The 27,980-nt window shown below is 36.9% G+C and overlaps 2 protein-coding genes and 2 pseudogenes across 2 annotated transcripts; 1 reads left to right on the top strand and 3 right to left on the bottom strand.

Moving 5' to 3' along the window:
- Positions 1-213: 213 nt before the first annotated feature.
- On the bottom strand, positions 214-2,853 carry LOC110147333 (olfactory receptor 51V1-like; annotated as a pseudogene).
- A 528-nt stretch (positions 2,854-3,381) lies between these two features.
- LOC110147323 (olfactory receptor 51V1-like) lies at positions 3,382-4,322 on the top strand. Its single transcript, XM_020908760.2, is given in 2 exon segments — positions 3,382-3,916; positions 3,919-4,322. Coding segments are annotated over 2 exon segments (939 nt in total).
- Positions 4,323-12,792: 8,470 nt separating this feature from the next.
- LOC110147332 (olfactory receptor 52A1-like) lies at positions 12,793-13,715 on the bottom strand (annotated as a pseudogene).
- A 10,504-nt stretch (positions 13,716-24,219) lies between these two features.
- LOC110147340 (olfactory receptor 52A1-like) lies at positions 24,220-25,170 on the bottom strand. Its single transcript, XM_020908775.2, has one exon. It carries the CDS (start codon positions 25,168-25,170, stop codon positions 24,220-24,222), a length of 951 nt encoding a protein of 316 aa, XP_020764434.2.
- Between the last annotated feature and the right edge of the window lie 2,810 nt (positions 25,171-27,980).

The raw sequence follows: 27,980 nt of genomic DNA, 5'->3' as shown, positions 1-27,980 counted from the left end.
AGGGATCTCTGATGAATAAATCTATGATCAGAACTTTCAACATTATACTTAGTGAGTAAATTTAGAAATAAGGGTTTTTACCATTCTTGATATTTATAAATCTTGAAATTTTTCACATGATAATGGCATGTCATATAAAATTTTAATGTTCAATATACTTTCCTTCTTTGCCAAAAGTTTTCTGAAACTAGCCAGCTTTTGATTTAAAATGTTTCACTCCCTTTCATGGAGAACCATTTCCGAATCCTGGCACGGATCTGTTGGGTCTTCACTGTAGATGATGCGGTTCATCAAAGCTGGGAAGACGATGCATATGTTGCCCATGAGGACCTGGGCCACAGAAGAGAGGTGCTTCCCAAAGCAGTGCCCCATAGTCAGACTGATGACTGGAATATAGAAAAGCAGGACAGCACAGATGTGAGAGACACAGGTCTACAAGGACTTGAACCAGTCCTCCTGGGATGGGATAGCCAAGACAGTGCAGGAGCAGAACACAGGACTCAAGAATCCATATGGAATCAAACAAAAGAGTCCAAGTCACCAGAGCCATGGCATAGAAACTCCCGGAGTGGGTGTCCGAGCAGGAAACCCCAGCAGGCCTTGGTGAAGACAGACACAAGGAAAGAGTAGGTAAGAATGGTGGCAGTGGAAAACTTCAGATGGATAATGGGAGCAGTGAAAACCAAACTCCTAATTGTGAACATAAAACTCTTAATTATCATCCAAAGCCTGATTTTGATGATCTTGGTGTTGGTTAATATGGATGTATGTCCCAGGGGATTACAGATTCCTGTAAAATGATCAAAAGTCATGTCAAGAAGGACTCCAGACTGTGTGAGGGAGAGACCATGCATGAAGTAAGTTTGGGCAATACAGGCATCCAGGTTGACTTCCTGGCTGAGCCGCGACAGGATCCCTAGGACTTAATATTTTGTAAAATATTCTGTATCCTTAGTGATAGCAAAATAGATTATATTTCATATTTCAAATAGCTGATACTATTTGATATTTTCAAATGAGTGAGATATGAGAAGATAAAGTATACAGCTGTATTTCAGATTTCAACATATGCTAGGTCCGTTTTTGCTGAACTAAAATTTTCAACTACAGAATTATAATTAGAATATTAATAGCTTAATGAGTTATGCTGTGCTCCACTTAGTTGCTCAGTCATGTCCGACTCTTTGCAACCACATGGACTGTAGCCCGCCAGGCTCTTCTGTCCATGGAGATTCTCCAGGCAAGAATGCTGGAGTGGGTTGCTCATGTCCTCCTCCAGGGGATCTTCCCAACCCAGGAATCAAACCCAGGTCTTCTGCATTGCAGGTGGATTCTTTACCATCTGAGCCACCAGGGAAACACATGAATACTGGGGTGGGCAGCCTATCCATTCTCCAGCGGATGGTTCTGACCCAGGAGTCAAATCCGGGTCTCCTGCATTGCAGGCAGATTCTTTAACAGCTGAGCTACCAGGGAAGCCCTCCTAGAACACAGTAAATGTTTAAAAAAATGTTCCTTAATATGATCATTGTGAAAATAGAGGCTCTGATTTTAACTGTCTTATAAGAATTATCAATCATATGCAAAATTATGTGACTTTAAGCAATGTTTTATATTTGCTAGCTAGCACATGAACTCTTTGAATACTTAAGCCATGCTTTCAAAAAAGAACAAGAGAGCTTGCAGATGAAATTCAGGGAAATAAAATGAAATTTGATATTAATAGCAATAACTTTTTTATATAAGAGATATCTGCTTCCCTTCAAATAAAATGTAAACATCAATCAGGGAGGAAGGAAACTACTAAAACTTCCTGAATCTCTCTATCCAAAGCTCATTTCCAAATTTCCCAGGGTGAGATTTTTTTTTTTTTAATGTGATGAAAGTGAAAGAGGAGAGTGAAAAAGTTAGCTTAAAACTCAACATTCAGAAAACTAAGATCATGGCATCTGGTCCCATCACTTCAAGGCAAATAGATGGGGAAACAATGGAAACAGTGAGAGACCACATTTTGGGGCTTCAAAAATCACTGCAAATGGTGACTGCAACCATGATGCTTGTACCTTGATAGAAAAGCTATGACCAACCTAGACAGCATATTGAAAAGCAGAGGCGTTGCTTTGCCGACAAAGGTCCATCTAGTCAAAGCTATGGTTTTTCCAGTAATCATGTATGGATGTGAGAGCTGGACTATAAAGAAAGCTGAGCACTGAAGAGTTGATGCTTTTGAACTGTGGTGTTGGAGAAGACTCTTGAGAGTCCCTTGGACTGCAAGGAGATCCAACCAGTCCATCCTAAAGGAAATCAATCCTGAATAGTCATTGGAAGGACTGATGCTGAAGCTGAAACTCCAATACTTTGGCCACCTGATGTGAAAAACTGACTCATTGGAAAAGACCCTGATGCTGGAAAAGATTGAAGGCAGGAGAAGGGGATGACAGAGGATGAGATAGTTGGATGGCATTACCAACTTGATGGACATGAGTTTGAGCAAGCTCCAGGAGTTGGTGATGGACAGGGAAGCCTGGCTTGCCTGCAGTCCACGGGGTCGCAAAGAGTTGGACATGACTGAGCAACTAAACTGAACTGACTCTCAACATTATTCAACACTTAGTGAAGTGAAAAGTCTGCTGTGAACACACCCCTCATGGGTTTTCTCCCATTCTTCCCAAGGGATGTTGGCACTATATGTTGCGTCACTCATCCTCAACATCTCTCAGGATCTGGGATTTACTCCAGTGGCTCCTACACTGTTTGCACCTGCATAAATCTTGCTTCTTCTAGAATCTAAAGGCCAGTGTGATCCAAGGGAAAAAAAAGAGTACAATCGATTTTCAAGGTTGACAAGAACATCTCTACTGTGAGTGAGAGTTGTCTTTTACTAAGTCCCTGAAACATGAGTGTTAGAATGGACAAAATCATTGATAAATGACTGTTTTAAATGACTTAGTGCCTTTGTAATAAGCAGAGTTTAATCCTCCACACAATAGCAGTGCTTTGCAGTTTATTTCACCAGGATTACATGTGAACAACCCAAATGTGTTTTCTTTTTCTACTTTGCATGCTTAAACATTATTATTCTTTGCAAAGTAAAAGATCCTTCATATTTGAGGCCTGTAATGTGAAGCATTCAGCTAAAAATTGGTGGTGACCTTGTGGATATGGCCTCTGATGGGGCCAAAAATCTAATAACAGGGAAGTTTCATGTGTATGCATATATTTGTCTCTGTTTCAGAGAATACTTAGCTTCGGAAAAACTATAAGCCTTGGTTGTATATTTAAAGAGCTACTGTACTAATCCTTTTCTTATTACAGCTGTTACTTCAGAGATTTTTTGAAGGCAGTCATTTTTCCTTGAGAGGTTACTGTCTCTGGAAATCAATGTCTGTTCGACCTGATTCTAAAATCAGTAACTCTACCTTTCTCCTTACGGGTTTCCCTGGTCTAGAACAGCACTATCCCTGGCTCTCCATCCCCTTCTCCTGTATCTATGTCATGGTGCTGTCAGGAAACTGCCTGGTGCTGCATGTGATCCGTACTGAGCCGAGCCTGCATGAGCCCATGTTCTACTTCCTGGCCATGCTGGCCCTCACTGACCTCTGCATGGGGCTGTCCACAGCGCACACGGTGCTGGGGATCCTGTGGGGGCTCAGCCAGGAGATTGGGCTGGATGCCTGCATTGCCCAAACCTTCTTGGTTCATGGGCTATCTTGCATGGAGTCTGGAGTCCTCCTCGCCATGGCCTTTGATCACTTTACTGCAATCTGCAATCCTCTAAGATACACATCTATCCTCACCAATACCAGAATCATCAACATCGGTGTGGTCATTTTAGGGAGGAGCTTCCTGTTCATTACTGCTCCCATTGTCCGCCTAAAGTTTTTCCATTACTGCCGACGCCGTGTCCTCTCCCACTCCTCTGCTTGCACCAGGACCTACTCCGGCTGGCCTGCTCTGATATCCGCTTCAATAGCTTGTATGCCTTAGCTCTGGTGATCTGTACTCTGCTTTTGGATTCAGTGCTCATTTTCATCTCCTACACATTGATCCTGCACTCTGTCTTGACTATTGCATCTCGAGAGGAGCGGCTCAAGTCCCTGAAGACCTGTGTCTCCCACACCTGTGCTGTCCTGGTTTTCTATATTCCAATCATTGGTCTGACTATGGTACACCGCTTTGGGAAGCACCTCCCGCCTGTGGTCCATGTCCTTATGGGCAACATCTACATTCTTTTCCCACCCTTGATGAACCCCATCATCTACAGCATCAAGACCCAACAAATCCGTAATAGGATTCAGAGATGGTTCATTAAAAAAACTTGAGTTCTAGAGGTTAATGTGTTTTAGGGGAGTGAAGGTAGTATTCGCCAGAGAGGTGAATAATAATGACTTTTAGCAGCAATAACTGTATATGAAATACTTAACAGGTTAAAGGCAAAGTTATAGTAATTTTCTTTCTTTTGTCACTGTTTTATACTGCAAATTTAACATGATTAACCTGCAAAGAATATAAAAAGTAATTTTTATTAGTTTTTGAAAATCAGAGAAATATATAGAGCAAAATTTATTGGTCTTATAGTCAGAGAAAGGGTTATTTGTCTTTTTTTCTTAATTGTAAAATTAAGTAGAATGTTAACTGAAGTGAATTATGTTCCATAGTGTGCCAATGAGCATTTTCAAATTTCTCAATTTATAGTACATTTATGATTTTTTTGAGTTCTAGTTTAGAATATTTTATTTTTTCATGTAACTATTACATGTGTTTAATATGCATGGAAGAAACAGATTTTATATATTATTTTTATGTGTCACAAATCATCTCTATCGAGATATTCATACTTCTACTTATTACTGAACAAAAGTGTCTGGAGAGTCCATTCATTCCATCTAGTAAAATGTATGATATTCATAGATTACATTACATAGCTAATGCAAAAGTTTGATAAAAAAAGGACATTGAATCAGCTCTCACAGTACACCCAAATACATACATTTGCAATCTGTAGTAAATTCAGAGTAGTGTGGGATGCTCATTGATTTTTAAAGATATTTTAATTGACTTTTGGAGGAGGTCATGGCAACCCACTCTGTTATTCTTGCCTGGAGAATCCCATGGAGTGAGGAGCCTGGCAGGCTACACTCCACAGGGTGGCAAAGAGTCAGACACTACTGAGCAACTAACACCTAACTGACTTTAATATCCATTGACTTTTACTTTGGGGTCTGAAGACAAAATGACACTTTACAGTTTGATCAGCCTCTTTATTTTTAGGAGAGGAGGTTGAGGTTCAGAGGTATTAATGTTTTACTAATACATTAGTGGTTAAGCCAGGGATAGAACTGTGTTTTTGAGAATCTTTTGAATATATGTCCCATTTCTAATTCTCATTCTCTTCATAAGTAAAATTAGATAATTTAATTCAATCATAAAAGCAGGTGTATATTTTTGCGGAGGTTATCATTTAAAAAAAAGCCCCCCAAGTAAAGAAAAAAGTTAATGAAAAACCTGGTGTGTCTAAAGGTTTGTTTTTCTTTTTTTTTTTTTCTTTCTTACTTTGAATATTGCAACTTAATCATGGCCATGTACTTGTCATGACTGTGGCAGCAGGGTTACTAGCAGAGGCTAACTGCAGTTTAACTACACAAATTAGAAGTAAATTGCCTCACATTTACTTTGAAGTATATAAAGCTCCCTGTATAGCACAGGGAGATCTGCTCAGTATCATGTAACAACCTCAAAGGAAAAAGAATTTCAAAAACAATAGATACATGTATATGTATAACTGAATCACTTTGTTGCACACCTGAAACTATCATAGCTTTGTTAATCAGATATACTCCAATATAAAATAAAGAGTTAAAGAAAAATGTGAATATAATGTTTCATCCATAATAGTCTAGAGAATATGGAAATATTCAGTTTTGGAAATTACTGTTTGCTTTGTTAGTTTTCAGCTTGTCTCTTAGTGCATTATTATGAGACAAATAATGGTTGTTTTTTCTCTTTAAGTAAAAGACTCTGAGTTTCTGTGTGTGACTTTTGCCTTTCAGAACTGTCACCGTTCGTGCCCACACACATCCCTACAGCTCAATCTGCTTAAACAGCTCTGCCCTTGTCAGATGAGTTCTCTTTATGCTGCCTGTCTTCTGAGTTCCCTGTGATGGTAATTTTTTAATTTCAGAATCCCTGCCTTTCCCATCAGCCTTATTTGCAAATTATTATTAATTAACTTGTTCTAGTTACAATGGAGAATGTATATTATTTCAGAAATAAGGATGGGAAGAAACATCACATTCAATAGTGACATTGATCAATGATGATGTAAATGATCCTTATCATATATACATTAAGGTTGACATTAAACAAAATATATTTATGTGTATCATAAGTCAAATTCTGAAGTAAGACTAACTATCAGAGTTAGCCATGGGCAGTAGTATTCCCCATTTTATACAACAGTAAAACAGGTTTGGGGAATTTTAAATTTTATGTAAGTTGAGGGTTTTTTTTTTCTCCATAAATATTTCTAAGAAAAGTTTCCCAATATTCAAGTCTCTTTAAAATCTCAATCTGTAAGTTATCCTCTCAATTTCTTTATTCTTAAAACTTACTGGGAGACACAAACCAAAAGGAACCCATATAAATAACAGTGAAAAAAGAAAACTTTGAAAAAATGTGATTCATGAAATGTCAAAGTCAAAATGCTGTTTTTACACATTCAGTCTTTAATTAAGTTAAAATATATAGATGACTTATAATTAGAAATGAATTATTAATCCTTGGTGGCTCAGATGGTTAAGCATCTGCCTGCAATGTGGGAAACCCAGGTTTGATCCCTGGGTTGGGAAGATCCCCTAGAGAAGGAAATGGCAACCCACTCCAGTACTCTTGCCTGGAAAATCCCGTGGATGGAGGAGCCTGGTAGGCTACAGTTTATGGGGTCATAAGGAGTTGTACATGGCTGAGAGACTTCACTCTCACTTTACTATTAATGCATTATGTGCATATGTGTGAATATATATCTATACACGTAGTATGTGTATATGCATATATATGGGGCTTCCCTGGTTGCTCAGATGGTAAAGAATCTGCTTGCAGTGCAGGAAACCCAGATTTGATCCCTGAGTCAAGAAGATCCCTTGGAGAAGGGAATGGCTCCCCACTCCAGTATTCTTGCATGGAGAATTCCAGGGACAGAAAAGACTGGTGGGCTGTAGTCCATGGAGTTTCAAAGAGTTGGACACGACTGAGCAACTAACACCTTCACGTTTTTTCATACATATATATAGGCTTCCCTGGTGGCTCAGTGGTAAAGAACCCACCTGCCAATGCAGGAGATGTGGGTTTGATCCCTGGATTGGGAAGATCCCCTGGAGAAGGAAATGCAACCCACTCCAGTATTCTTGCCTGGGAAATCCTGTGGACAGAGGAGCTTGGTGGGCTACAGACTATAGGGTAGAAAAAGTTGGACATAAGTTAGTAAATCAACAACAACTATATATATATACATATATATATATATATAAGCACATGCGGTAAGTTGCTTCAGGCATGTCTCAAAGAGTTGGACACAACTAGACAACTGAACAGCAAATATATATATATATATGTGTGTGTGTGTGTGTGTGTGTGTGTGTGTGTGTATGTATATAAAATCCTTATAATTTGCAGATTCAGTATTTGTGAACTCACCTACATGTTAAAATTTATTTGAAATATCAAAATCAATACTCAGAGTGTCTTCATTGTCATTGGTTAATTGTGCACAGATCAGCAAAATATTTGAATTGTCCAATGCACATGTTCCCATCTCCACAAGGCGATGTTCTGCCTTCTTGTTTCAGATCTTATACCCTAAATGCATACTCTTCTTGCAGTCTTTTTATAATGTGATGTTTTTCTCATTTTTGTGCTTTCCAGTGGTGATTTTTCTGAATAAAACGGCCCCCAAGCAAAGGGCTGAAGTGCTGTCCCTGTTCCTAAACACAAGACTGTGATCTGCTCTATGAAAGAAATAATATGCTGGACAAGCTTCTTTCAGGCATGGGTTATAGCACTGCTGTCCATGAGGTCAATGTTAGTGAATCAAAAATACTATGCATCCAGTTAAAGGAAGAGGAAATTTACAATCTGCATATGAGGCTGCTCAGACAAGTACTTAAGTAACATTTACAGTGTGTGATGATGCTATAGAAAAATGGGAAAATGGCTAAATTTGTAGATCATGAGATAGTAGTCAACTAAATAATATGTAGTGGGCAACCCGGTTGTGAGGGCAAAATCCAAATAAATTTACAGACACATCACCCAGGATGAGGAAAATGGGTAACCCTTTTTGACTAGTTTTATTATAATAAAATACTGCCTGTGATTCCTCATTTGTAAGAAATACATATTAATTTTGTTTAACATATATTAAAATGTGTCTTTACACAGAAATACACACACACACACAAAGATTATGTGCTAATTGGTTAAAGAAAATGTGTCCAGAAGCCCAAAAGAACTTAATGCTGTATTTCTCCAAAGGAAAGATGGTCCAAAATTTACAAGAGTGTTTGCAATGACTTCACAGAACATAATTGCAGCAAATAATGAGGACAGATTATGTCTGTATGTATGTGTATATATGTGTATATTATGCATATACATATATATTCTGAAATTCTATTGTATTGAGATATATAGGAAAATGCACAGATGTTAATATACTTACACACATATTTACATAATACACATACACACATGTTTATGGCATCATTAATATGTTTAAAAAATCTTAAAGAAAAAGTTAACTAAATTATGAAACTTCTAGAATATTGTTATAGGAATTTCAAAAATGAAGGAAGCCCAGAAGTTTTAATTACAGAGGTGTCTGTTTTATGACAGTAGATGAAAAACTCCTGAGGGGCAATATTTATTATATGAAACTCATTTTTATTTAAAATAATTCCACATATATCCTGGTATTAAAAAGCCTGAATATCACACTCTTTAATTAACTCTGATAAGAAAGTAAGGAGAGCAAACAGAAGAAGCAATTTACATTGTTTGAGTTTTATATAAGAAAATGCATTGTTTCAGTTTAAATAAGAATATTCTGTGGATTTTTCATGAATGTGGTGTAATTTTGACTTAATTTATTTTTCATATATGTAGAAGTCACTAAAGTTTTCATATATATTAAAGACTATATATAATTTTGTAGCTGCAAAGTTATCTAAGTATAAATTTTAAATGTAGTGACAGGTGAAAACAAGGTAAATAAAATATTACATATATGAAATTTAAATTATAACTCAGTCAAAATAAGCAGATAACAGAAGCTAGAGGTAAAACTTTACCAATGAACAAAATAAATAAATCACTTTAAAAAAAAGTTAAAATGCATTACAGACAATCTGAAGCAATAGGTTGAGAGAGGAAAATTTCAGAGAACAGAGAAAGTGGACTATCTAAAGCTACATTTGCAGTCACCTGCTGTTCCTGAGGATAAAGCAGGAGGAGAAGAACAATTTTTTTCCTGGCAGAAAACCAATTTTATAAGTCAAGAAAAGACAACAGCAAAAAAAAGAGAGAGACAGAGGCAGGCGATATAAGTATCTAACTGCAGATGAGAAAGAAGAACCCAAAACTAAGACTGATAATGCAGCCATTTTCACAGGACATATTGGCTGAATTGAGCTTTCCCAGAGACTCAGACAGTAAAGAATCTGCTTACAATGCGGGTGACCTCAGTTAAGTCTCTGGGTTGGGAAGCTCCTTTGGAGAAGGGGATGGCAAACCACTCAGTCTTCTTGGCTGAAGAATTCCATGGACAGAGGAGCCTGATGAGCTACAGTCCATGGGGTCTCAAAAGATCAGACAGAACTGAGCGATGAACACACACGCACGCACACGCACACACACACATGTTGGCTGAATGGGATCAAAAATGCAGAGAACTTTGTGGGGGTGGGGGGAGAGTATTTGGCAGTCTTACAGTGCTTGACTCTTGATTATTAAGCTGGGTTATGGATTGTATACTTAGCTCACAGTTGACAGCTCTATCAAGCAAAATCTTACATGCAGAAATGTAACCAATAAAGTGGGAGAGGAATCTCCATTTGAGTCAGAATCTTGATTAGATAAATTTAATAAATCTTGGTTGGTAAAGAACCTGCCTACCAATGCTGGAGATGCAAAAGATGCAGGTTGGATCCCTGCGTGGGAAAGATCCCCTGGAGAAGGTCATGGCAAACCACTCCAGTGTTCTTGCCTGGAAAGCTCCATGGATAGAGGAGCCTGGCGAGCTATAGTCCATGGGGTCAGAAAATTTTATATGTCAAATCTGACACCCTAGAAAAATTACTAAATTTGGCAAGAGAACAAATGAGTTCAAAAACAAGGACAAAAAAGAAATGATAGAAACAAATACACAGTAGTTTTTTATTGTAATTAGACAAGAATTTTCAAGTAATGGTGTTTAATATACTCAAGGAAACAGAGAAACAAATAATAAATAAATGAGAAAATTGGGAATTTCACCAAAATATACCAAAAATTAAAATTAAATGGAGAGACAAAGAGATAGGAAAAATGAATTAGATGGATATTATATAACTATAAGCCACAAAAACTAAATCTAATAAATAAAGAAGGCAGAGTTACAGAGCAGAAGGTAGGGTTAGTGAATTAAAAAAAAAAGCTAGCTGAAAATAAAACTAAGTCTATAGGTCAAGATACATTACTAGAGGAAAAGAAGCATTTCACTGTGATTAAAAGGTCAATCAACCTGTTTTAATATTTAGTTAATAAATGGAAGTGTCTAGCTACTCATAGCTTAAAATAAAAAGTCAGTAGTTCTAACAGGAGAAATAGGCTACACAGTAATCCATATTCATGGTGGGAAATTTTAATTCTATTAAATGCTAAAAGCACAAGCAAAGAACTGTAAAAGTATAAATAATGAAATCAAGTAACATTAACAAATTTGATTATGAACACAAAATATATAGATATGGTAATAGTTACAGATATAAATAACACTGCACTCAACATGTATATCTATCGGAAAAGTGAGGCACAATACTACTCAAACATGACAGGCAAGACAAAGATTTTCATGATGAAAAAAATAAGAATGATAATAATAAAGATGAAGGCCGTAACTGAGTCCTTAATAGTTGCTAAATCCCAGGTAAAGACCATTATATAAAGATATCTGTTACATTACACGATGACAACCACCATCCTTTGTTCCCAAAGACACGTATTTTTATTCATAATTAAAGGTTAGACAGCTTTATTTGTGACAATACACATTTTTCCAATGCATACGTTTAAGAAGTGACTAAATAAAATTTTGAACCAGGTTCATTTGACTCCAGAACTCTCACATGTAACCAATTTTCACCATTTTTTATACCAAATTGAAATTTGCTTTTTCTATTAAACATTTGATTGCTTTAACTCATTAGTGATGAGATTGAAAAATGAAACCTATCTATGAAATGTTATCATTGGGATATGAAAATCTTAATGAAGAACAAAATAAACTGCTTAATACTAAAAAAAAAAAAAAGAAAGAAGGGGGAAAAAAAAAAAAGACATTTAGAAGCCAATATGGTAAGAATTCCAGGGCTTCCTTGTGGCTCAGTTATAAAGAATCTGCCTGCCAATGTAGGAGACACAAACTGGATCCCTGATCCATGAAAATCCCACATACTATGAGGCAACTAAGTCCATGAACCACAACTACAGGACTGCACTTTAGATCCTAGGAGCCACAGCTACTAAAGCCTGGCACCTCGGAGTGTGTTCTCTGCAACAAGAGAAGCCACTGCAGTGAGAAGCCTGTGCACCGCAACTAGAGAGTAACCCCTGCTTCCATAACGAGGGAAAAGTCCTCACAGCAATGAAGACAGGCATAGACAAAAATAAAGTTTAACAATAATAACTTACAAATTCATAATTTCTCCATAATTTCTGTCCAGGTTTCTTAGGCCTCCATCCTTACTAGGTCAAATTGTTTGTTGAATCAAGTAATTGAGTAAGCTTTAGAACAATGTGGTCTACAGTAAATTTGAAAGTTGCCTTTATGTTCATAACATTCATAGGAATGCCAAATACCAAAGACATTTTCAAATTGCTCTTTATACAAAGAAATTAAGTGGATGCTTAATAACAATAAAAAATATAAGGATAACATTGTATGCTCTAGTCATAGATTTGTCAGAAGAAACATATTTCATGGCATGAGACTCACCAATTTGGCAGCATAAAATACTTAATAAGTATAACTTCATGAAGAAGGATATATTTATAGATATTTATGTCTATAGTAGACCAGAGGAGATATTCAATGGGTGGATTTTGATGAGACAAAGTAATAGTTCAGTTCAGTTCAGTAATCATTAAAGAAGATTTTTTAATAGCTGGAGAAAGAATGTAAAGGGACATATATACTAAACATAGGAGGTGGATCCTGTGACTCTAAGTATAAGAAAAATTCAGTTATGTTCCACTATGATCTTCAGAGGGTCTCTGCATTTGTTTGTTTCACTCACACATGGCCTTGGTGATAAGGAGAGTCATGAGTTCTGACTCTTCCTATAGACTATTATTTAGTCTGTGAACACCATATGATCCCTTATATCTCAAATTTTATTAACATATTCATCAAGTAAGATGATACTCCAAACCACTAACTGGATTTGCAGATCACATATGCTCAAGAGATGAGACATTAAATCCATAGGATAAACTAGTTCTATCAAATGTCAAGCCTGGTCTTTGAAACAGAACATTTTACTACTTTATCTCGATGCTGTTTGACAGAGAGAAGTGTCCATAGAGAAAAGTGTTGAGGAAAGGTGGAACCAGCAGCTAAAGAATGGACAAGGTGATACATATATAAGATGAGATATATATGTGGCAAACCTATGATCACAAAAGGAGAAAAAACCAGATCTTCCAGTTCTGGAACTGGAACTGGAAGAAGATACATATGTGGGGAATACGTGTATCAAATTCCTTAAGGTGTGCCTCTTTCTGGGACAGGTGGAAGACAGTGATAAATATTTGTGTATAGGAGAGGGTAATCAAAATGAGGTCAAAGTCATTAACAACAGTAGCTTCAAGGAGACCATAGAACTTATAAACATCTCCATATATCTAAGGGCCATATATTCACAGTAAGCATGGGATATTAATTGAGTTCTGTAAAATGTAAGATGGCACTTTAGGAGCAATATGCATAGGATAAAAAGAAAGGCTGCCTGCAACATCACTCCAACTCCAGCGTCAGTGACTAGTTATTGAGTGAATATGGTAGCATGCCTCAGAGAATAACAGATTGCTACATAGTGGTCCAGAGCCATAGCAGCAGGACTCCCGATTCAATACCCTGACGTGTTTGGATGAGCCACATCTGAAAGAGGCAACCATCAAAATAGATCACTGACAAGTGAAACCAAAGAATTCCAAGCATCTTGGGGAAAATGCTGGTGCTAAGTGCAAGGTCCATAGCTCCCAACATGGCCAGGAAGATATACATAGGCTCATGGAGACTGGGTTCAAATTTGATGATGATCAAATGTAGAGAATATCCCATCAAAGCAATGATGCACATTGCACAGAATGGAATCTCAATCCAATATTGTAGTTTCCAGGCCAGGGATCCCAATAAAGGTCAGCACAGAGGGCATAAACACAGTGCCATTTGTATTAGACATAGAAGCTCAGGGGTCCTCTTAGCAAGGGGATAACATTGGCCAAACTGTGATTCTCTCTACTATTGTATATATATGTTATTCTCAGCTATTCACTCAAGTACTGAATGACAGAAATAGGAGAATTAACTTCATCAGCTTGTTTATCATTTTTTTTTTTTTGCAATAGCTGTGAAAATGGCAATACTGAGACCTATGGAAAGTTTAACAAGTATTCACTTTAGCACAATTATTTTCCCATATTCAGTGACATCTACAGCATGACTACTGTATATTCGGACTCCATGCCTGTGATCATGTCAATGGGATCAGGATGCTCTGTGGCATTCTACTTTCTCCCCCAACCCATCTTCTCTTTCTTCTTCTAACCTGTTCATTGAGTGAAGAAAGCAAAAAAGAAGAATAAAAACACACAGTGGGACAATACTTTAGACACAGAGGCATCAAAATCCTTGGGCTGCACTTTTCTCCTCACAAATTTCTCTAAACTCTTTACTGTCCTTCTACTTTCAGTTCAGTTCAGTCACTCAGTTGTGTCTGACTCTTTGTGACCCCATGAAGAACTGCACGCCAGGATTCCCTGTCCATCACCAACTCCCAGAGTTCACCCAAAAACTCATGTCCATGAGTCGGTGATGACATCCAACCATCCCATCCTCTGTCGTCCCCTTCTCCTCCTGCCCTCGATCTTTCTCAGCATCAGGGTCATTTCAAATGAGTCAGCTCTTTGCTTGAGGTGGCCAAAGTATTTGAGTTTCAGCTTCAGTATCAGTCCTTCCAATGAACACCCAGGACTGATCTCATTTAGGATGGACTGGTTGGATCTCCTTGCAGTCCAAGGGACTCTCAAGAGTCTTCTCCAACACCATGGTTCAAAAGCATCAATTCTTTATCGCTCAGCTTTCTTTATAGTCCAACTCTCACATCCACACATGACTACTGGAAAAACCATAGTCTTGACTAGGTGGACCTTTGTTGACAAAGTAATGTCTCTGCTTTTTAATATGCTTCTAGTTTAGGCTGGTACGTAAAGAACATACCAGTAGAGCTTTGATCAAAATTGAATGAAGTCTCCTTTCTAAGGTTGTGGCTCCACTCACAAAATGATCTATCTCTCTTGACTTTGAAATTCCTGCTCAGAAAAGAATTTTCAAATATGAAATTGCTGTAGGACTCAGACATCCAGGTAGACAATAGCAGATGCCTAAAATTTTGATTCAGGAAACAAGTCTAACATACAAATTCCTCAGTTAGATAAGTACCTACAGCTCATCACTCTGTCTCTTTTCCACATGCTAAAGAGTAAAGACAGTTTTAAAATATTCGTTAAGAAAATTAAGAGTGTTAGAGGGTTCATGGTGGAGGAGAAGAGAGACCCTGGATTTTTCACCAGGAGAGCAATGAGAAGATGCTGGCCTGGTTAGAGCAAAGGTTGAGTGAATGACATTGGAAGCCTAGATCTCCATGTGAAGGCAGAGATCACAGAGACAGAACTTAGACATCAAGGCTACTTACTGCCAAAGGGAAGTACACATGTCTATTTTTTTATCTTCTGAAATATGAAAAATATGAAGAAGTACAGTTCTTTGAGAATCATCTAATGGTACCTGGAGAATAACTGACAAACACACAGGCACATTCAGGAGGAAATATCTTGCACTTTTGGCAGCAGAGAAGAAATCAAAATCTCACTATAATACAAAGCCTTTTGCTGGGAACTCTTGACACTTTCCAGTAACTGAACACCAGCAATAAAATATAAAATTTAGTTGTAGGGATTACATGAGTATATATCAATAAATATATATATATATATATATATATATATATATATATATTTTAAAGGAGAGCAGAAAGTTTGCAGAAGTGATTTGTTGTCTATATCTAAATTAAGGTTATCTATACATATCTACATTAAGGTGATCTATACATTTTTAAAGTGCATTCTCCTAAACATTCCAAGACATTTCTCTCTAAATCAAATCATCACCTCCAAATAATATTCTCAGTGCTTTACTGGCCTCAAACTATCCTAATTTCTACTCATAAAATTTAAATTTGGAATGTCTTGTATAATAGAGTGCCAACTCACCTTTGTCAAACATAATTATTCAGTATAACTTCTTGACAGCTGACTAAATGTGTGCTGATACCTGTCCAGGCTGTCTGTGTAATTACTGTATACCTTTCACAAGAATACCCCTTCTATTGAGCTAATAGGGTCCCTGTAAAGACTGTCCTTCTTTTGAAGTTACATATCTTAGGATGTAGCAGCACAAAGATTCAAGTCACTTAAGATTCTGTCTCCTTCAACTTAAATATCTGTAAGTCTATTCAGCCTCTTCAGTAGCATGGTGCTCACTACTCTTTACCTCTCGATCTTCCAAAGCAGACTCTCAAATGTATTATTACTGTTCTAAAATTGTAGTCCCAACGACCTCAAAGTCAACTCTATCATAATAATATCCATACTATTTACTTTTGTGACTTGGATTTTTGTCCTGAAATCTTCATCCATTGTGTGTACTTGGGTTTTGACTTCAAGATATATAATCTTATCTCCACTTACCCTAGTACATATTCTTAACTTATCCACTTAGTATCCACAAACAGTATGGAAAAGGGCCAGCAGAGGAGAAGGTCATTTCTTCGCTGGTCTTAGCTATGGAAGATTTATGTTTTGTAATATCGTTTTCCCTGCTAACCAAAGATCATTAGCCCCTTGTAAATCCAGAGAGTTTTTTTTTTTTTTTTTTAATCCTTGGGTCAAAGAAGGAGGTTCAGGGCCAGAAGGGCAGCCAGCATTTCTTGGGACTCTCTTCTTACTCAATACCCAGGGTACCCTGATGTATCTAGTCCCGCAGGAGGTGACAATATTCCCTTCATCCAAAAGCGCAATTGCATTTCTCATAGCCCCAGACATTGAGAATCCTCTCATTCTTACATATGTGACAGCAAAATGTGATATCAGAGGGGAAAGTTTCAGAGAATAGGACTCTGTTCATTGAGCAAATTAGCCTGCTTTATCCCATGCTTTTCAAGCAAAATAAATTGGAAACAAAAAAATAACTGTTTCTTGTTATATTCTACTTATTTACTCTTAAGCATCCATGGCCATTCCAAAGATTTCAGATGCATGTCAATGATACAAGCAGGAGTGTGTTTTGATAAGGTAGGGAGGCAGGGCTTTGTTGTGTAGTAAGTTCCACAAACGTAAGACTTGCTGAGATAAAGGGGAATAAAATCAGTGGGGAACTGAAGATATACTTCCTATCTACAGAGACTGATGTTGAAGGGGATTGTTCTTCTGAGAGATGAAGATCATAGGTTTTTTCCACAGTCTCTTGATCACAGGAACTTCTATAGTCTTACACATCTTTAATATATAGTTTAATGTAAGATATATATATATATATATATATATATATATATAGACTTTAACTTTCTCATCATGCAAAATTAATTAATGCAAAAAAGGGAAAATATTAATAATTTAAAAACTGAAAGTAAAATATTATTAACCTATTGGTACTCTGTTCTTTAACAGTTTTATTTGGTTATTTTACTAATAATTACATTAGATGCATCATTAATTCATGATTATTTAACAATTTATGAAAAATGTTCAAAATATTATCTCTGAATGAGATAAATTTTGTGAAAGAGAGAACCCTTTAAATATAGCAAATGAATATTGGAAACTCTGTTCTTTTCATTTATTTCAAAAAATTCTACACAGATGATATTTATGCATAGAATATACTCTTGGGTGTATGTTTACAACCATTGCCTTATCCCAAGCTATATCACAATTTTCAAAACAAAGGAGACTTTAATACATATTTTTTAAAGAAGTTAAAGTACATTAGGAGAGATTTTAACTCTGAATATAAAGCACTTATATCCCATGTGAAACTATTAATAACTTTATTTTGGGCTGCACCATGCAACCTGATCTCAGTTTCCCAACCAGGGATGGAACTTGCATCCCCTGCATTGCAAGGCAAATTCTTAATTGCTGGGCTGCCAGGGAAGTCCCAAAACTTTCTTGACAAATGCAAATGCCTGTGCCCAAAGCACAGTGAGGAAAACAACAGAGAAGCTGGAGTTTGAAGTAGAAAAAGTTTCATTGCAGGAACAAAGCAAGGAGTATGAGCACCTCATGCCCAAAAGACCTAAATTCTCCATGGATTTTCAAAGGCAAATTTGGCTGGAGGGCTACAGGATGTGAGGCTTTTTTCTGATTGGTTGGCAGTAAAGTAACTAGATAGAGGTCAGGGAACTTCAGCTATCATCCATCTGGTTCTGATCCGTCTGGTGTCCATGTGCCTGTGCCCAGTAAGAAATTACCATCCTCCAGATGGACGGGGTCTTAGTTCTTGGAAAAGATCTAAAGATATGTATCAGGTTGTTATGTACATACACTGAAGAGGAACTACAGCTTTCCTTATAACTGCACTATTTTTCCTTGACTAGTTGTTCAGATACTAAGTTGTGTCTGACTCTTTGCAGCCTCACAGACGGCAGCATGCCAGGCTTCCCTGTCCTTCACTATATCCTGGAGTCTGCTCAAACTCATGTCCTTTAAGCCAGTGATGCCATCCAACCACCTCATCCTCTCTTGCCCCCTTCTCCTCCTCAACCTTTCCCAGCACCTCAAACTTTCCCAGCACCAGACTCTTTTCCAGTGGGTTGACTCTTTGCATCAGGTGGCCGAAGTATTGAAGCCTCAGCATCAGTCCTTCCAGTGACTATTCAGGGTTGATTTCCTTTAGGATTGACTGGTTTGATCTCTTTGCTGTCCAAGGGACTCTCAGAAGTCTTTGCCAGCACCACAGTTTGAAACCATCAATTCCTTGGTGCTCAGCCTTCTTTATGTTCCAATTCTAACATCAAATCTGTACATGACTACTGGAAAAGCCTTAGCTTTGACTATATGGACCTTGGTTAGCAAAGTGTTGTCTCTACTTTTTAATATATTGCCTATGTTTGTTATAGCTTTTATTCCAAGGAGGAAACACCTTTTAATTTTGTGGCTGCAGTCACCATCCGCAGTAGTTTTGGAGCCCAAGAAAATGAATTCTGCTACTTTTTCCACATCTATTTGAAATGAAGTGTTGGGACTGGATGCCTTAAGCTTAGTTTTTTTTTTTTTTTTTTTTTTTTTAAACATTGAGTTTTAAGTCAGCTTTTTAACTCTCCTCTTTCACCATCATCAAGAGGCTCTTTAGTTCCTCTTTGCTTTCTGCCATTAGAGTGGTATCATTTGCATATCTGAGGTTGTTGATATTTCTCCCTGCAATCTTGATTCCAGCTTGTGAGTCATCCAGCCTGGCATTTCACATAATGTACTGTGCTTAGAAGTTAAATAAACAGGGTGACAATACACAGCTGATGTACTCCTTGATGTACTCCTTTCTTAATTTGGAACCAGTCTGTTGCTGCATGTCCGATTCTAACTGTTGCTTCTTGAAATGTATATAGGTTTCTCAGGAGGCAGGTAAGGTGGTTTGGTATTTCCATCTCTTATAGAATTTTTCACAGTTGGTTGTGATCCACACAATCAAAGGCTTTAGTGTAGTCAATGAAGAAGAAGTAGATGTTTTTTCTGGAATTCCTTTGCTTTTTCTATGATCCAATGGATGTTGGCAATTTGATCTTTGGTTCCTCTGCCTTTTCTAAATCCAACTTGTACATCTGGAAGTTCTCAGTTCATGTACTGTTGAAGCCTAGCTTGAAGGATTTTGAGCATTACCTTGCTAGCATGTGAAATGAGTGCAACTGTACTAATAGTTTGAACATTCTTTGGCATTGCCCTTTTTTGGGATTGGAATGAAAACTGACCTTTTCCAATCCTGTGGCCACTGCTCAGCTTTACAACTTTACTGCCATATTGAGTGCAGCACTTTAACTGCATCATCTTTTAGGCTTTGAAATAGCTCAGCTGGAATTCCATCACTTCCACTAGCTTTGTTCACAGTAATGTTTCCGAAGGATCACTTGACTTAACACTCCAGTGTGTCTGGCTCTAGGTGAGTGACCACACCATGGTGGTTTTCTGGGTCATTAAGATCTTTTTTGTATAGTTCTTCTGCATATTCTTGCACTTCTCCTAATCTCTTCTGCTTCTGTTTGGTCCTTGACATTCCCATCCCTTATTGTACCCATTTTTGTTTGAAATATTCCCTTGGTATCTCCAGTTTTCTTGGAGTGATCTCTAGTTTTTCCCTTTCTGTTGTTTTCCTAGACTGCTTTTCCTTGATTTCTGGATTCTCTTGCTTCCCTAATTAGTATCCACTTGAATCTGCTTGGAACTCAGGGAACAATGTTTTTTATCAGCAAAAAAACATAAGGAATTGGGTGACATTTGTACCAGAGGGTCTATTCGGTTTTAACTTGTTTGCCAAGTAATGCATCAGGAATATGTTCACATAGCTTTTTTCAAAAGTATTATATAATGAACTGTAATAAAGGAAATTAAGAATAAAAACTAAAAACCTGTCTACAGAGAGAAGTATTAATATAATTGAGTCACATTTCTATACCACCCGCACAGCATTTCCTCCCCTATTTTCAGAGGTTGTAGATACTGTCTACCTGGCTCAGACAGTAAAGAGTATGCTTGCAATGTGGGAGACCTGGGTTCGAGCCCTGCATCTGGAAGATACCCTGGAGGAGGAAATGGCAACACATTCCAGTATTCTTGCCTGGAGAATTCCATGGACAGGGTAGCCTGGCAGGCTACAGTCCATGGAATTGCAGAGTCAGAGTGACTAATGCTTTCACTTTTCATCTGGTGATTATTATTTCTAATGTATTTTCTTCTATTTGTAACCAGTTCACCCTCTCTCACTCTGATTTCAATAATACTTTAACACAATGAGATGCATCTAATCTCTTGATCTTACCCTCTTATTACCATCCATTTTCTCTGTCACAGTCCATATCCCATCCTACCAAAGTTACCTGCCATTTTCTCAACTCCTTTTCTCTTCCCTGATGTCATTAATTCTCATCAGGTATGTGACTAAATTTAAATATCCACTTGTTCATTCCTTCAATCTTGCTAATGATAATGGCTAAATAAAAATGCATGAAGAATCCTGACTGAACTTGCTTTAAACTGATGACAGTTAACCTCAAGTGTACTCTTTGATGATGCTTTTTAAATGATGGCTCATGATTCCACAAAGCAGAAACACTTGAAACATACATCAATTTTTGAATAGATAAACATAAAATGGTATATCCATACAGTGGAGTACAACTCAGTCATAGAAAGGAATGCAATACTGATTTGTGGTAACTGGATGAAACTTAAAAATTGTTTTAAACTGTTATATTAAACAAATGAAGCAGACAGATGAGACCACATATAGGATGGTTCATTTACATAAATACACAGAAATACATAACGTGAAGATACAAAGCATATTGCCAGTTCCTAAGACTGGGGTGGAGGAGGGAAATGATTTAGATTGACTGTTAATGAGTATGGGTACCTTAAAGGGAGGAGGAGAATATTCTGGAATTCAACAGTAGTGATGACTGCACAATCATTAAAATTTACTAGAAATACCGAATTATACCTATTAAAGTGACAAATTTTATGGTATATGAATTACATTTCAGTAAAAGTAACAGATGAAATAAGTAAAAGGGAATCTGATGTCCTAATTAGTGAGCTTCCAATAGTCCTGCCCAGAGACTTTGGCTGTGTTCCAACCTGAGGACTCTCAGCTGTGCAACATTTCTGTCCCTCTGCTTCTGAATATGTAGTTGCTTTTCTGCTAATCTTAATTCCAGGAGTATCCACAGTTGGCCCTGGATATTTACAATGATATGTCTGTGGCTAGAATGTGAACTACATACCTGGGGAGTGTTTTCTTATTTCTTGCAATAGCTCCCTGGAACAGATATTTTGAGTCCCATTTTAAAGAAAAAACAGCATGCCCAGTGGTACATAGGAAGTAGAAGGAAGGGGAGTGGAGATTCTCAGATCTGTCTTATTTCTGGGCTAAAACATTGTTTGTTCAGCTTTAGCTTAAAACAACATCCTTAGGTTCTCATTTGAACCCTCTTGGAGTAAGACCCTCACTTAAGATGTTCATGTCTTTATAGATAGGACATAAGCCAGTGTGAAACATAATCAACTCTCTACTAGACACTGGGGTTGTAGAATACCTTGGACTCCATGTCTAATAAGCTGAGCCCTCATATCACTGGAGGAAAATATACCTTCATCAGGAATTCACAATTTTATGTATAGAAAGTCAAACTCCAAGTGAGACATAGCAAGATTTGGCAAGAAAAAGGAATATGAGTTCAGAAACAAAGAGAAGAACAATTAATAGAAACAGCCAAAGTTGCATTTTATCATAATTAACAGTCAATAATTTTCAAGTACTGTGTTCAGTGTGTTCAAGGAAATAGAGAAACAGATAATAAATAAATAAGTAAAATGAGAAGATTGAGAATTTAACCAAAATGTATCAAAAAGAGAGAAAGATAAGAAGAACAAATTAAATGGATATTCCAAAACTATGAACTCAAAAGCTGAACCTAAGATTTCAGGAAAGCAGAATTACAGAGAGAAGACAAGATTATAAAATTAGAAGAAAAATTCATAGAAAATAAAATTAAAGCTATAAGTCAAGATATATTACTAGAGAAAGAGAAATACTTCATAATGAAAAAGTGAATTAATCAAGAAGATACAGTTGCTTTAAAACTATATGTATTTTTAATAATTGGAAGTGAATATCTACTCTAGTTTAAAAATACACAAATTAAAAATTCAACAGTTCTAACAGGACAAATAGAATAAGCCATATTTAATAATTAAATTTTTTAGCACACTTCAATCAAAAGCTAAAAATACAAACAAGCAAATGCACAATTTTAAGTAATAAAGTCACATAAAATTAACAGATTTAACTATAAGCACGTAAAAATATAGAACTGAAACTAGATACAGATACAGAAACATTGCACTCAACATGCATAGGTCAACAACAGTATCTAGATTGCGTCACGAAAAATTTTCAAATTTATAGTTCTAAAATGCATTTTATAGGATACTAATAAACTGTCTGAAATGTACTGCACAATATTTCTATCAATAACAAGAGCAGTGATGATGATTTGCATGAGGAAAAATAATGATGATGATAAAGTTGAAGGTCATGAAAACCGAGTCCTTAACAGTTACCAAGCCCCTTGTAAAGGTCATTATATAAAGGTATCCATTATATTATACTATGACAACCATCATTCTTAGGTTTCAAAGAGACATGTATCATTCTTTTATAATTAAAGATTAGGCAGCTTAATTTGTGCCAATAATTTGTTTTGCAAACATAGATAAGAAATAGCAAGAACAAGTTTTGATCCAAGCTCATTTCACTCCAAAACTCCTGCATGTGATAAAATTCCTCAATGATTTTTTTTCCTACCCAGTTGAAATCTGTCTTTTCTAGTCAATATTCTTAGCAAACAATTGATTACTTGTTGTCATTAATGAATGGCATGCAAATGTAGTTTCTCCATTACATATTATCATTGGCATATGAGCATCTTAATAAGGAACAAAAAAACCCTTAACTTTCTATGAAAAAAAGCAAAGATACTTTGGGAAACAAATACAATAAGAATCTTAGCTTCCATAATTTCTGTCCAGGTTTCTTAGACCTGTCTCCTTATTAGGTCAAGTGTTATTGGTTGTTCAGTCAGTAAAATAACTTAGCAAACTTTAGAATAGTATTATCTCAAGTAATTCTAGATCTTGCCTCCACATTCATAACATTTATAAAATGGCCCAAATATCAAAGCTTTATTACTCAAGTTACTCTTTATACAAATAAAGACATTAAATGAATACTTAAGAACATAAACGATAAGCATAGCATTGTATGCCCTAACCCTAGATTTGTTGGAACAGAAGTTTCTGTGTGATGAGAATTGCCAATATGATAACATATATAAATAGAAATAGGCTTCAGGAAGAAAGTATTTATGTGAATGTCTGTATATATTTGATCAGAAGATACACAAGGGACAGATTTAGATGTGATAACTAAATTCTAGAGAAGATTTTACAATAGTTGGAGAATGTAGAGGAAACTTACTATATTAAGGTGGTGGATCCTGAAATTCTAAGAATGAAAGAATCCGTGTAAGTATTACAGCATTCTTGGATTTAAAAAGGATCTCTACAGTTGTCTGTTTCAGCTAAACTTGGCCCTGGTGATGAGGAAAATCATCTTTTATGACTTTTCAATATAAAAGCATTCAGTCTTTGAGAGCCTTAGGCTTTATTTCCCTCAATTTCTTCTAACTTCATTTGGACTTAAGTCAATGCCCTGTGAACTTTCTAAAACAATCATTTGTTTATCAAAGTATTCATCATCAAGTAAGATGATACTTCAAGCCACTAACTGGTTTTGCAGATCACATATGCCTGAGACGTAAGACAATAAATCCATAGGAGAAACTTGTTCTATCAGTGTCAAGCCTGATCTTTGGAACAGAACATTTTTGCTACCTTATCTCGTATGTGCTTGGTCTTTACCCCATAGACAAATGGATTGAGGAAAGGTGGTACCAATAGGTAAAGGTTGGACAATGTGATATGTATATATGATGGGATATAAGATCCAGACCTGTGAGTGAAAAAGGAGAAGAAAGCAAGGAGATAGAACTGGAAGAAGACACATATGTGGGGAATACATGTATTGAATGCCTTAAGCCGTGCCTCTTTCTGGGGAAGATGGAAGACAGTGATAAATATCTGTGTATAAGAGAGGGTGATCAAAATGAAGTCAAGGCCACCGACAATAAAAGCCCCAAGGAGACCATAGAATTTATTGATGTAAACATCTTCAGTGGCAAGCTTCACCAGGGCCATATGTTCACAGTAAGTGTGGGATATTAACTTGGTTCTGTAAAGTTTCAAACGACACTTTATGAGCAGTAGGCATGGGATAACAAGAATGGCTGGCCGCAATGTCACTCCAACTCCAATGTTAGTGACTAGTTGTTGAGTGAATATGGTAGCATGCCTCAAAGGATAACAGATTGCTACATAGCGGTCCAGAGCCATGGCCAGCAGGACTCCCGATTCAATACCCTGAAATGTGTGGATGAGCCACATCTGAAAGAGGCAAGCATCAAAATAGATCTCTGACAAGTGAAACCAAAAAATTCCAAGCATCTTGGGGACAATGCTGGTGCTAAGTGCAATGTCCGTGGCTCCCAACATGGCCAGGAAGATATACATAGGCTCATGGAGACTGGGTTCAGATTTGATGATGATCAAAAGTAGAGAATTTCCCATCAAAGCAATGATGTACATTGCACAGAATGGAATCCCAATCCAACACTGTACAGTTTCTAGGCCAGGGATCCCAATAAAGGTCAGCACAGAGGGCATAAACACAGTGTCATTCACAATAGACATGGCAGTTTAGGGGTCATCTTAGCGAGGGGGCAACATTGATCAAACTCTGAATCTCTCTACTCTAATATACCTATGCTATTTTCAGCCAGTCACTCAACTACTGAACGACAGAAATAAGAGAACAGCTTCATCAGCTTATTTATAATTTTTTTCCAATAATGAGAAAATGACAATATTGAGACCTATGGAAAGGTATTCATTTTAGTGAAATACTGGTATTTCACAGGTATTAACTTTAGCACAATTATCCCCCCATATTCTGTAACATCCACAGCATAAAAACTGAGTATTTGGACTCCATGCCTATGATGGGGCCCATGTGATTGGGCTTTTCTGTCATGCTCCTCTTCCTATCGCACTCCATCTTCTCCTTTGTTTTTTAATGTTTCATTAAAATCAGGAAATAAATGAAAAAGAAAAAAGGAAAAAATGGAGCAATACATTATACAGAAAGGTATCAAAGTCCTTTGACCTCACTTTTCTTTCCTTTCAGCTTTCTCCCGACTCTTTGCTGTCCTTTCACTGTAGCAAGTCTTGTTGTTTCCACAGAACAATCCAGTACTACGAATAACAAATGTCTCCTTACCATGATGTTCCTTCTCAGCAAAGAATTTTCAAATGTGAACTTGCTTCAGTGCCCAGACATCAGATCAACAATGGCAACTGCACATTTTTTTTTTTTATGATCTTGGAAATTCTGACATAGGACACAAGTCTTATATCTCCACTTCTCAGGTTTTTAGTACCTATAGTCCTTGATCTGTCTCTCTACCACACATTCTGCCATTTGAAAGTATTAGTTAGTAAAATTAATAGGGTTAGAAAGCTCATGATGGAGGAGAAGAGAGTCCTTGGATGTTTCACCAGGAGAGCAATGAGAAGATGCTGATGAGTTTTGGGGTAAGGTTGAGTGAATAATGTTTCTTCTATGAAGGCTGAAACACAAAAAGTATAGAGTGGTCCTCTTGGAGAATTGTACAAGATGTTCTCTGGAGAATAACTAAAAAACACATGAGCACATTCAGGGGTTATTGTCTTGGGAGTCAGCAGGAACAGAAAAGAAATTACTGAAATTAAATCTCATTGCAATACAAAGGTTGTCGCTAGGAATACTTGACACTTTCCAGTAACTAAACACTGGTAATGAACTATAAAGTTCAGCTGTAAGGATAACAGGAACATGGGTCAATGAATATACATATTTTTGTTGCTAAAGTAGAAAAGTTGCACAGTAATTAGTTGTTGAAGTCTAAATCAAGCTGATTGATACCTTTTTAAAGTGTGGTTGTTCTAAACTTTACAAAACATTTCTCCATAAATCAAGTCATTGCCTCCAGATAGTTTTCTGAGTGCTTCACTAGCCTAAACGACCCTTATTTCTACTCATAGTATTTAAATTTGAAATGTATTGTAGATTATCCCATCAACTCTCTCTTTCCTGCAGAATTCAGTATAGCTTCCTGACAGCTGACTATGTATGTGTTGATACTTTCCACAACTATGTGCATAATTACTGTACAACTCTTACAAGAAGTTGAGCTTATATTGAGCGAACGTCTTCCCTCTAACCCTGTCTTCTTTTCTGAACTGGGTATCTTCAGATACAAAAGCTGAAGATACATAGATTTCAAATCATTTAAGATCTTCTCTCATTCAACTAAAACATCTGCAGGTCTACTCAGCATCTCCAATAGCCTGATGCTCACTGCCCTTAACCTCTTGATCTTCCAAAGCAGACTCTCAAGTTTATTATTACTGCTTTTTGCATGGTAATTCCTAGAACTTCAAAGTCAGACTATACCAAAATATATTAACACTTATTTTTATGATTTGGGCTTTTTTTTAATGCAATTTCCATTAATTGTTTTGCACTTGTGTCTGTACTTCAAGATATAATATCATCTCCACTTAACCTAGGACACATTCCTAACTATCCACTTAGTTTCCATAAGAAGGAGAGAGAAGTGACAAGTTGTTCTTTGCTGGTCCTAGCAGTAAAAATAAGTTGTTCTTTGCAAGAGAATGTTGCTCTTTGCTGGTCTTAGTTATGAAAAACTTGCGTGGAACATTATTTTCCCTGCTGACCAAATTCATTAAACTTTTGCAATTTCAACGAGTTATTTATTCATTTTTTATAACTCCATGAGACAAAGAAGGAGGTTCAGGGCCAGAAGGAAATGAACATTTCTTGGCATACTCTTCTCACTCAATTTCCAGGAGACTGGATGTATCTAGTCCAGCAAGAGATGACAATGTTGTCTTTATCAAAGAGTGCAATTGTGCTTCCCCGAGCACTAAAAATTGGTACTCCTCTTATTCTCACATAGGTGACACAGAAAAGAAACATCAAGTTGGAAAGACTCATAGAGTAGGACTCCATTCAATGACTGAGCAAATTGGCCTACTTTATCTCATGCTTTTTAAGGAAAGGCAATTGGAAATAAAGCAAACAACTGCCTCTTCTTATTTACTCTACTTATTTACTCTTGACCATTCAGCATCATTCTAAAGATTTCCAGATGCATATCAGTGATCTAGGCAGTAGTGTGTTTGCAAATAGTAGGGCAGATGGGGCTTTGTTGCTTAGCAAGTTCTGTAAGGAGCTTCCTAGGTGGCACTGGTGGTAAAGAACCCACCTGACAATAGAGAAGACAGACGTAAGAAATATGGGTTTGATCCCTGGGTCAGGAAGATCCCCTGGAGAAGGGCATGGCAACCTATTCCAATATTCTTGCCTGGAGAATCCTCTGGACAGAGGAGACCTGCAAGCTAGAGTGCACAGGGTCACAAAGAGTCAGACATGACTGAAG

This window comes from Odocoileus virginianus, unplaced genomic scaffold, assembly GCF_023699985.2.
Source record: "Odocoileus virginianus isolate 20LAN1187 ecotype Illinois unplaced genomic scaffold, Ovbor_1.2 Unplaced_Scaffold_28, whole genome shotgun sequence".
Classification (NCBI taxonomy): Eukaryota; Metazoa; Chordata; class Mammalia; order Artiodactyla; family Cervidae; genus Odocoileus; species Odocoileus virginianus.
The sequence above is the reverse complement of the archived record's forward strand: the minus strand, read 5'-3'. Positions and strand labels throughout refer to the sequence as shown.

Bases quoted from the DNA above. Each gene is read 5' to 3' on its own strand.
- LOC110147340 (XM_020908775.2), bottom strand. From the start codon at position 25,170: ATGTCTATTGTGAATGACACTGTGTTTATGCCCTCTGTGCTGACCTTT.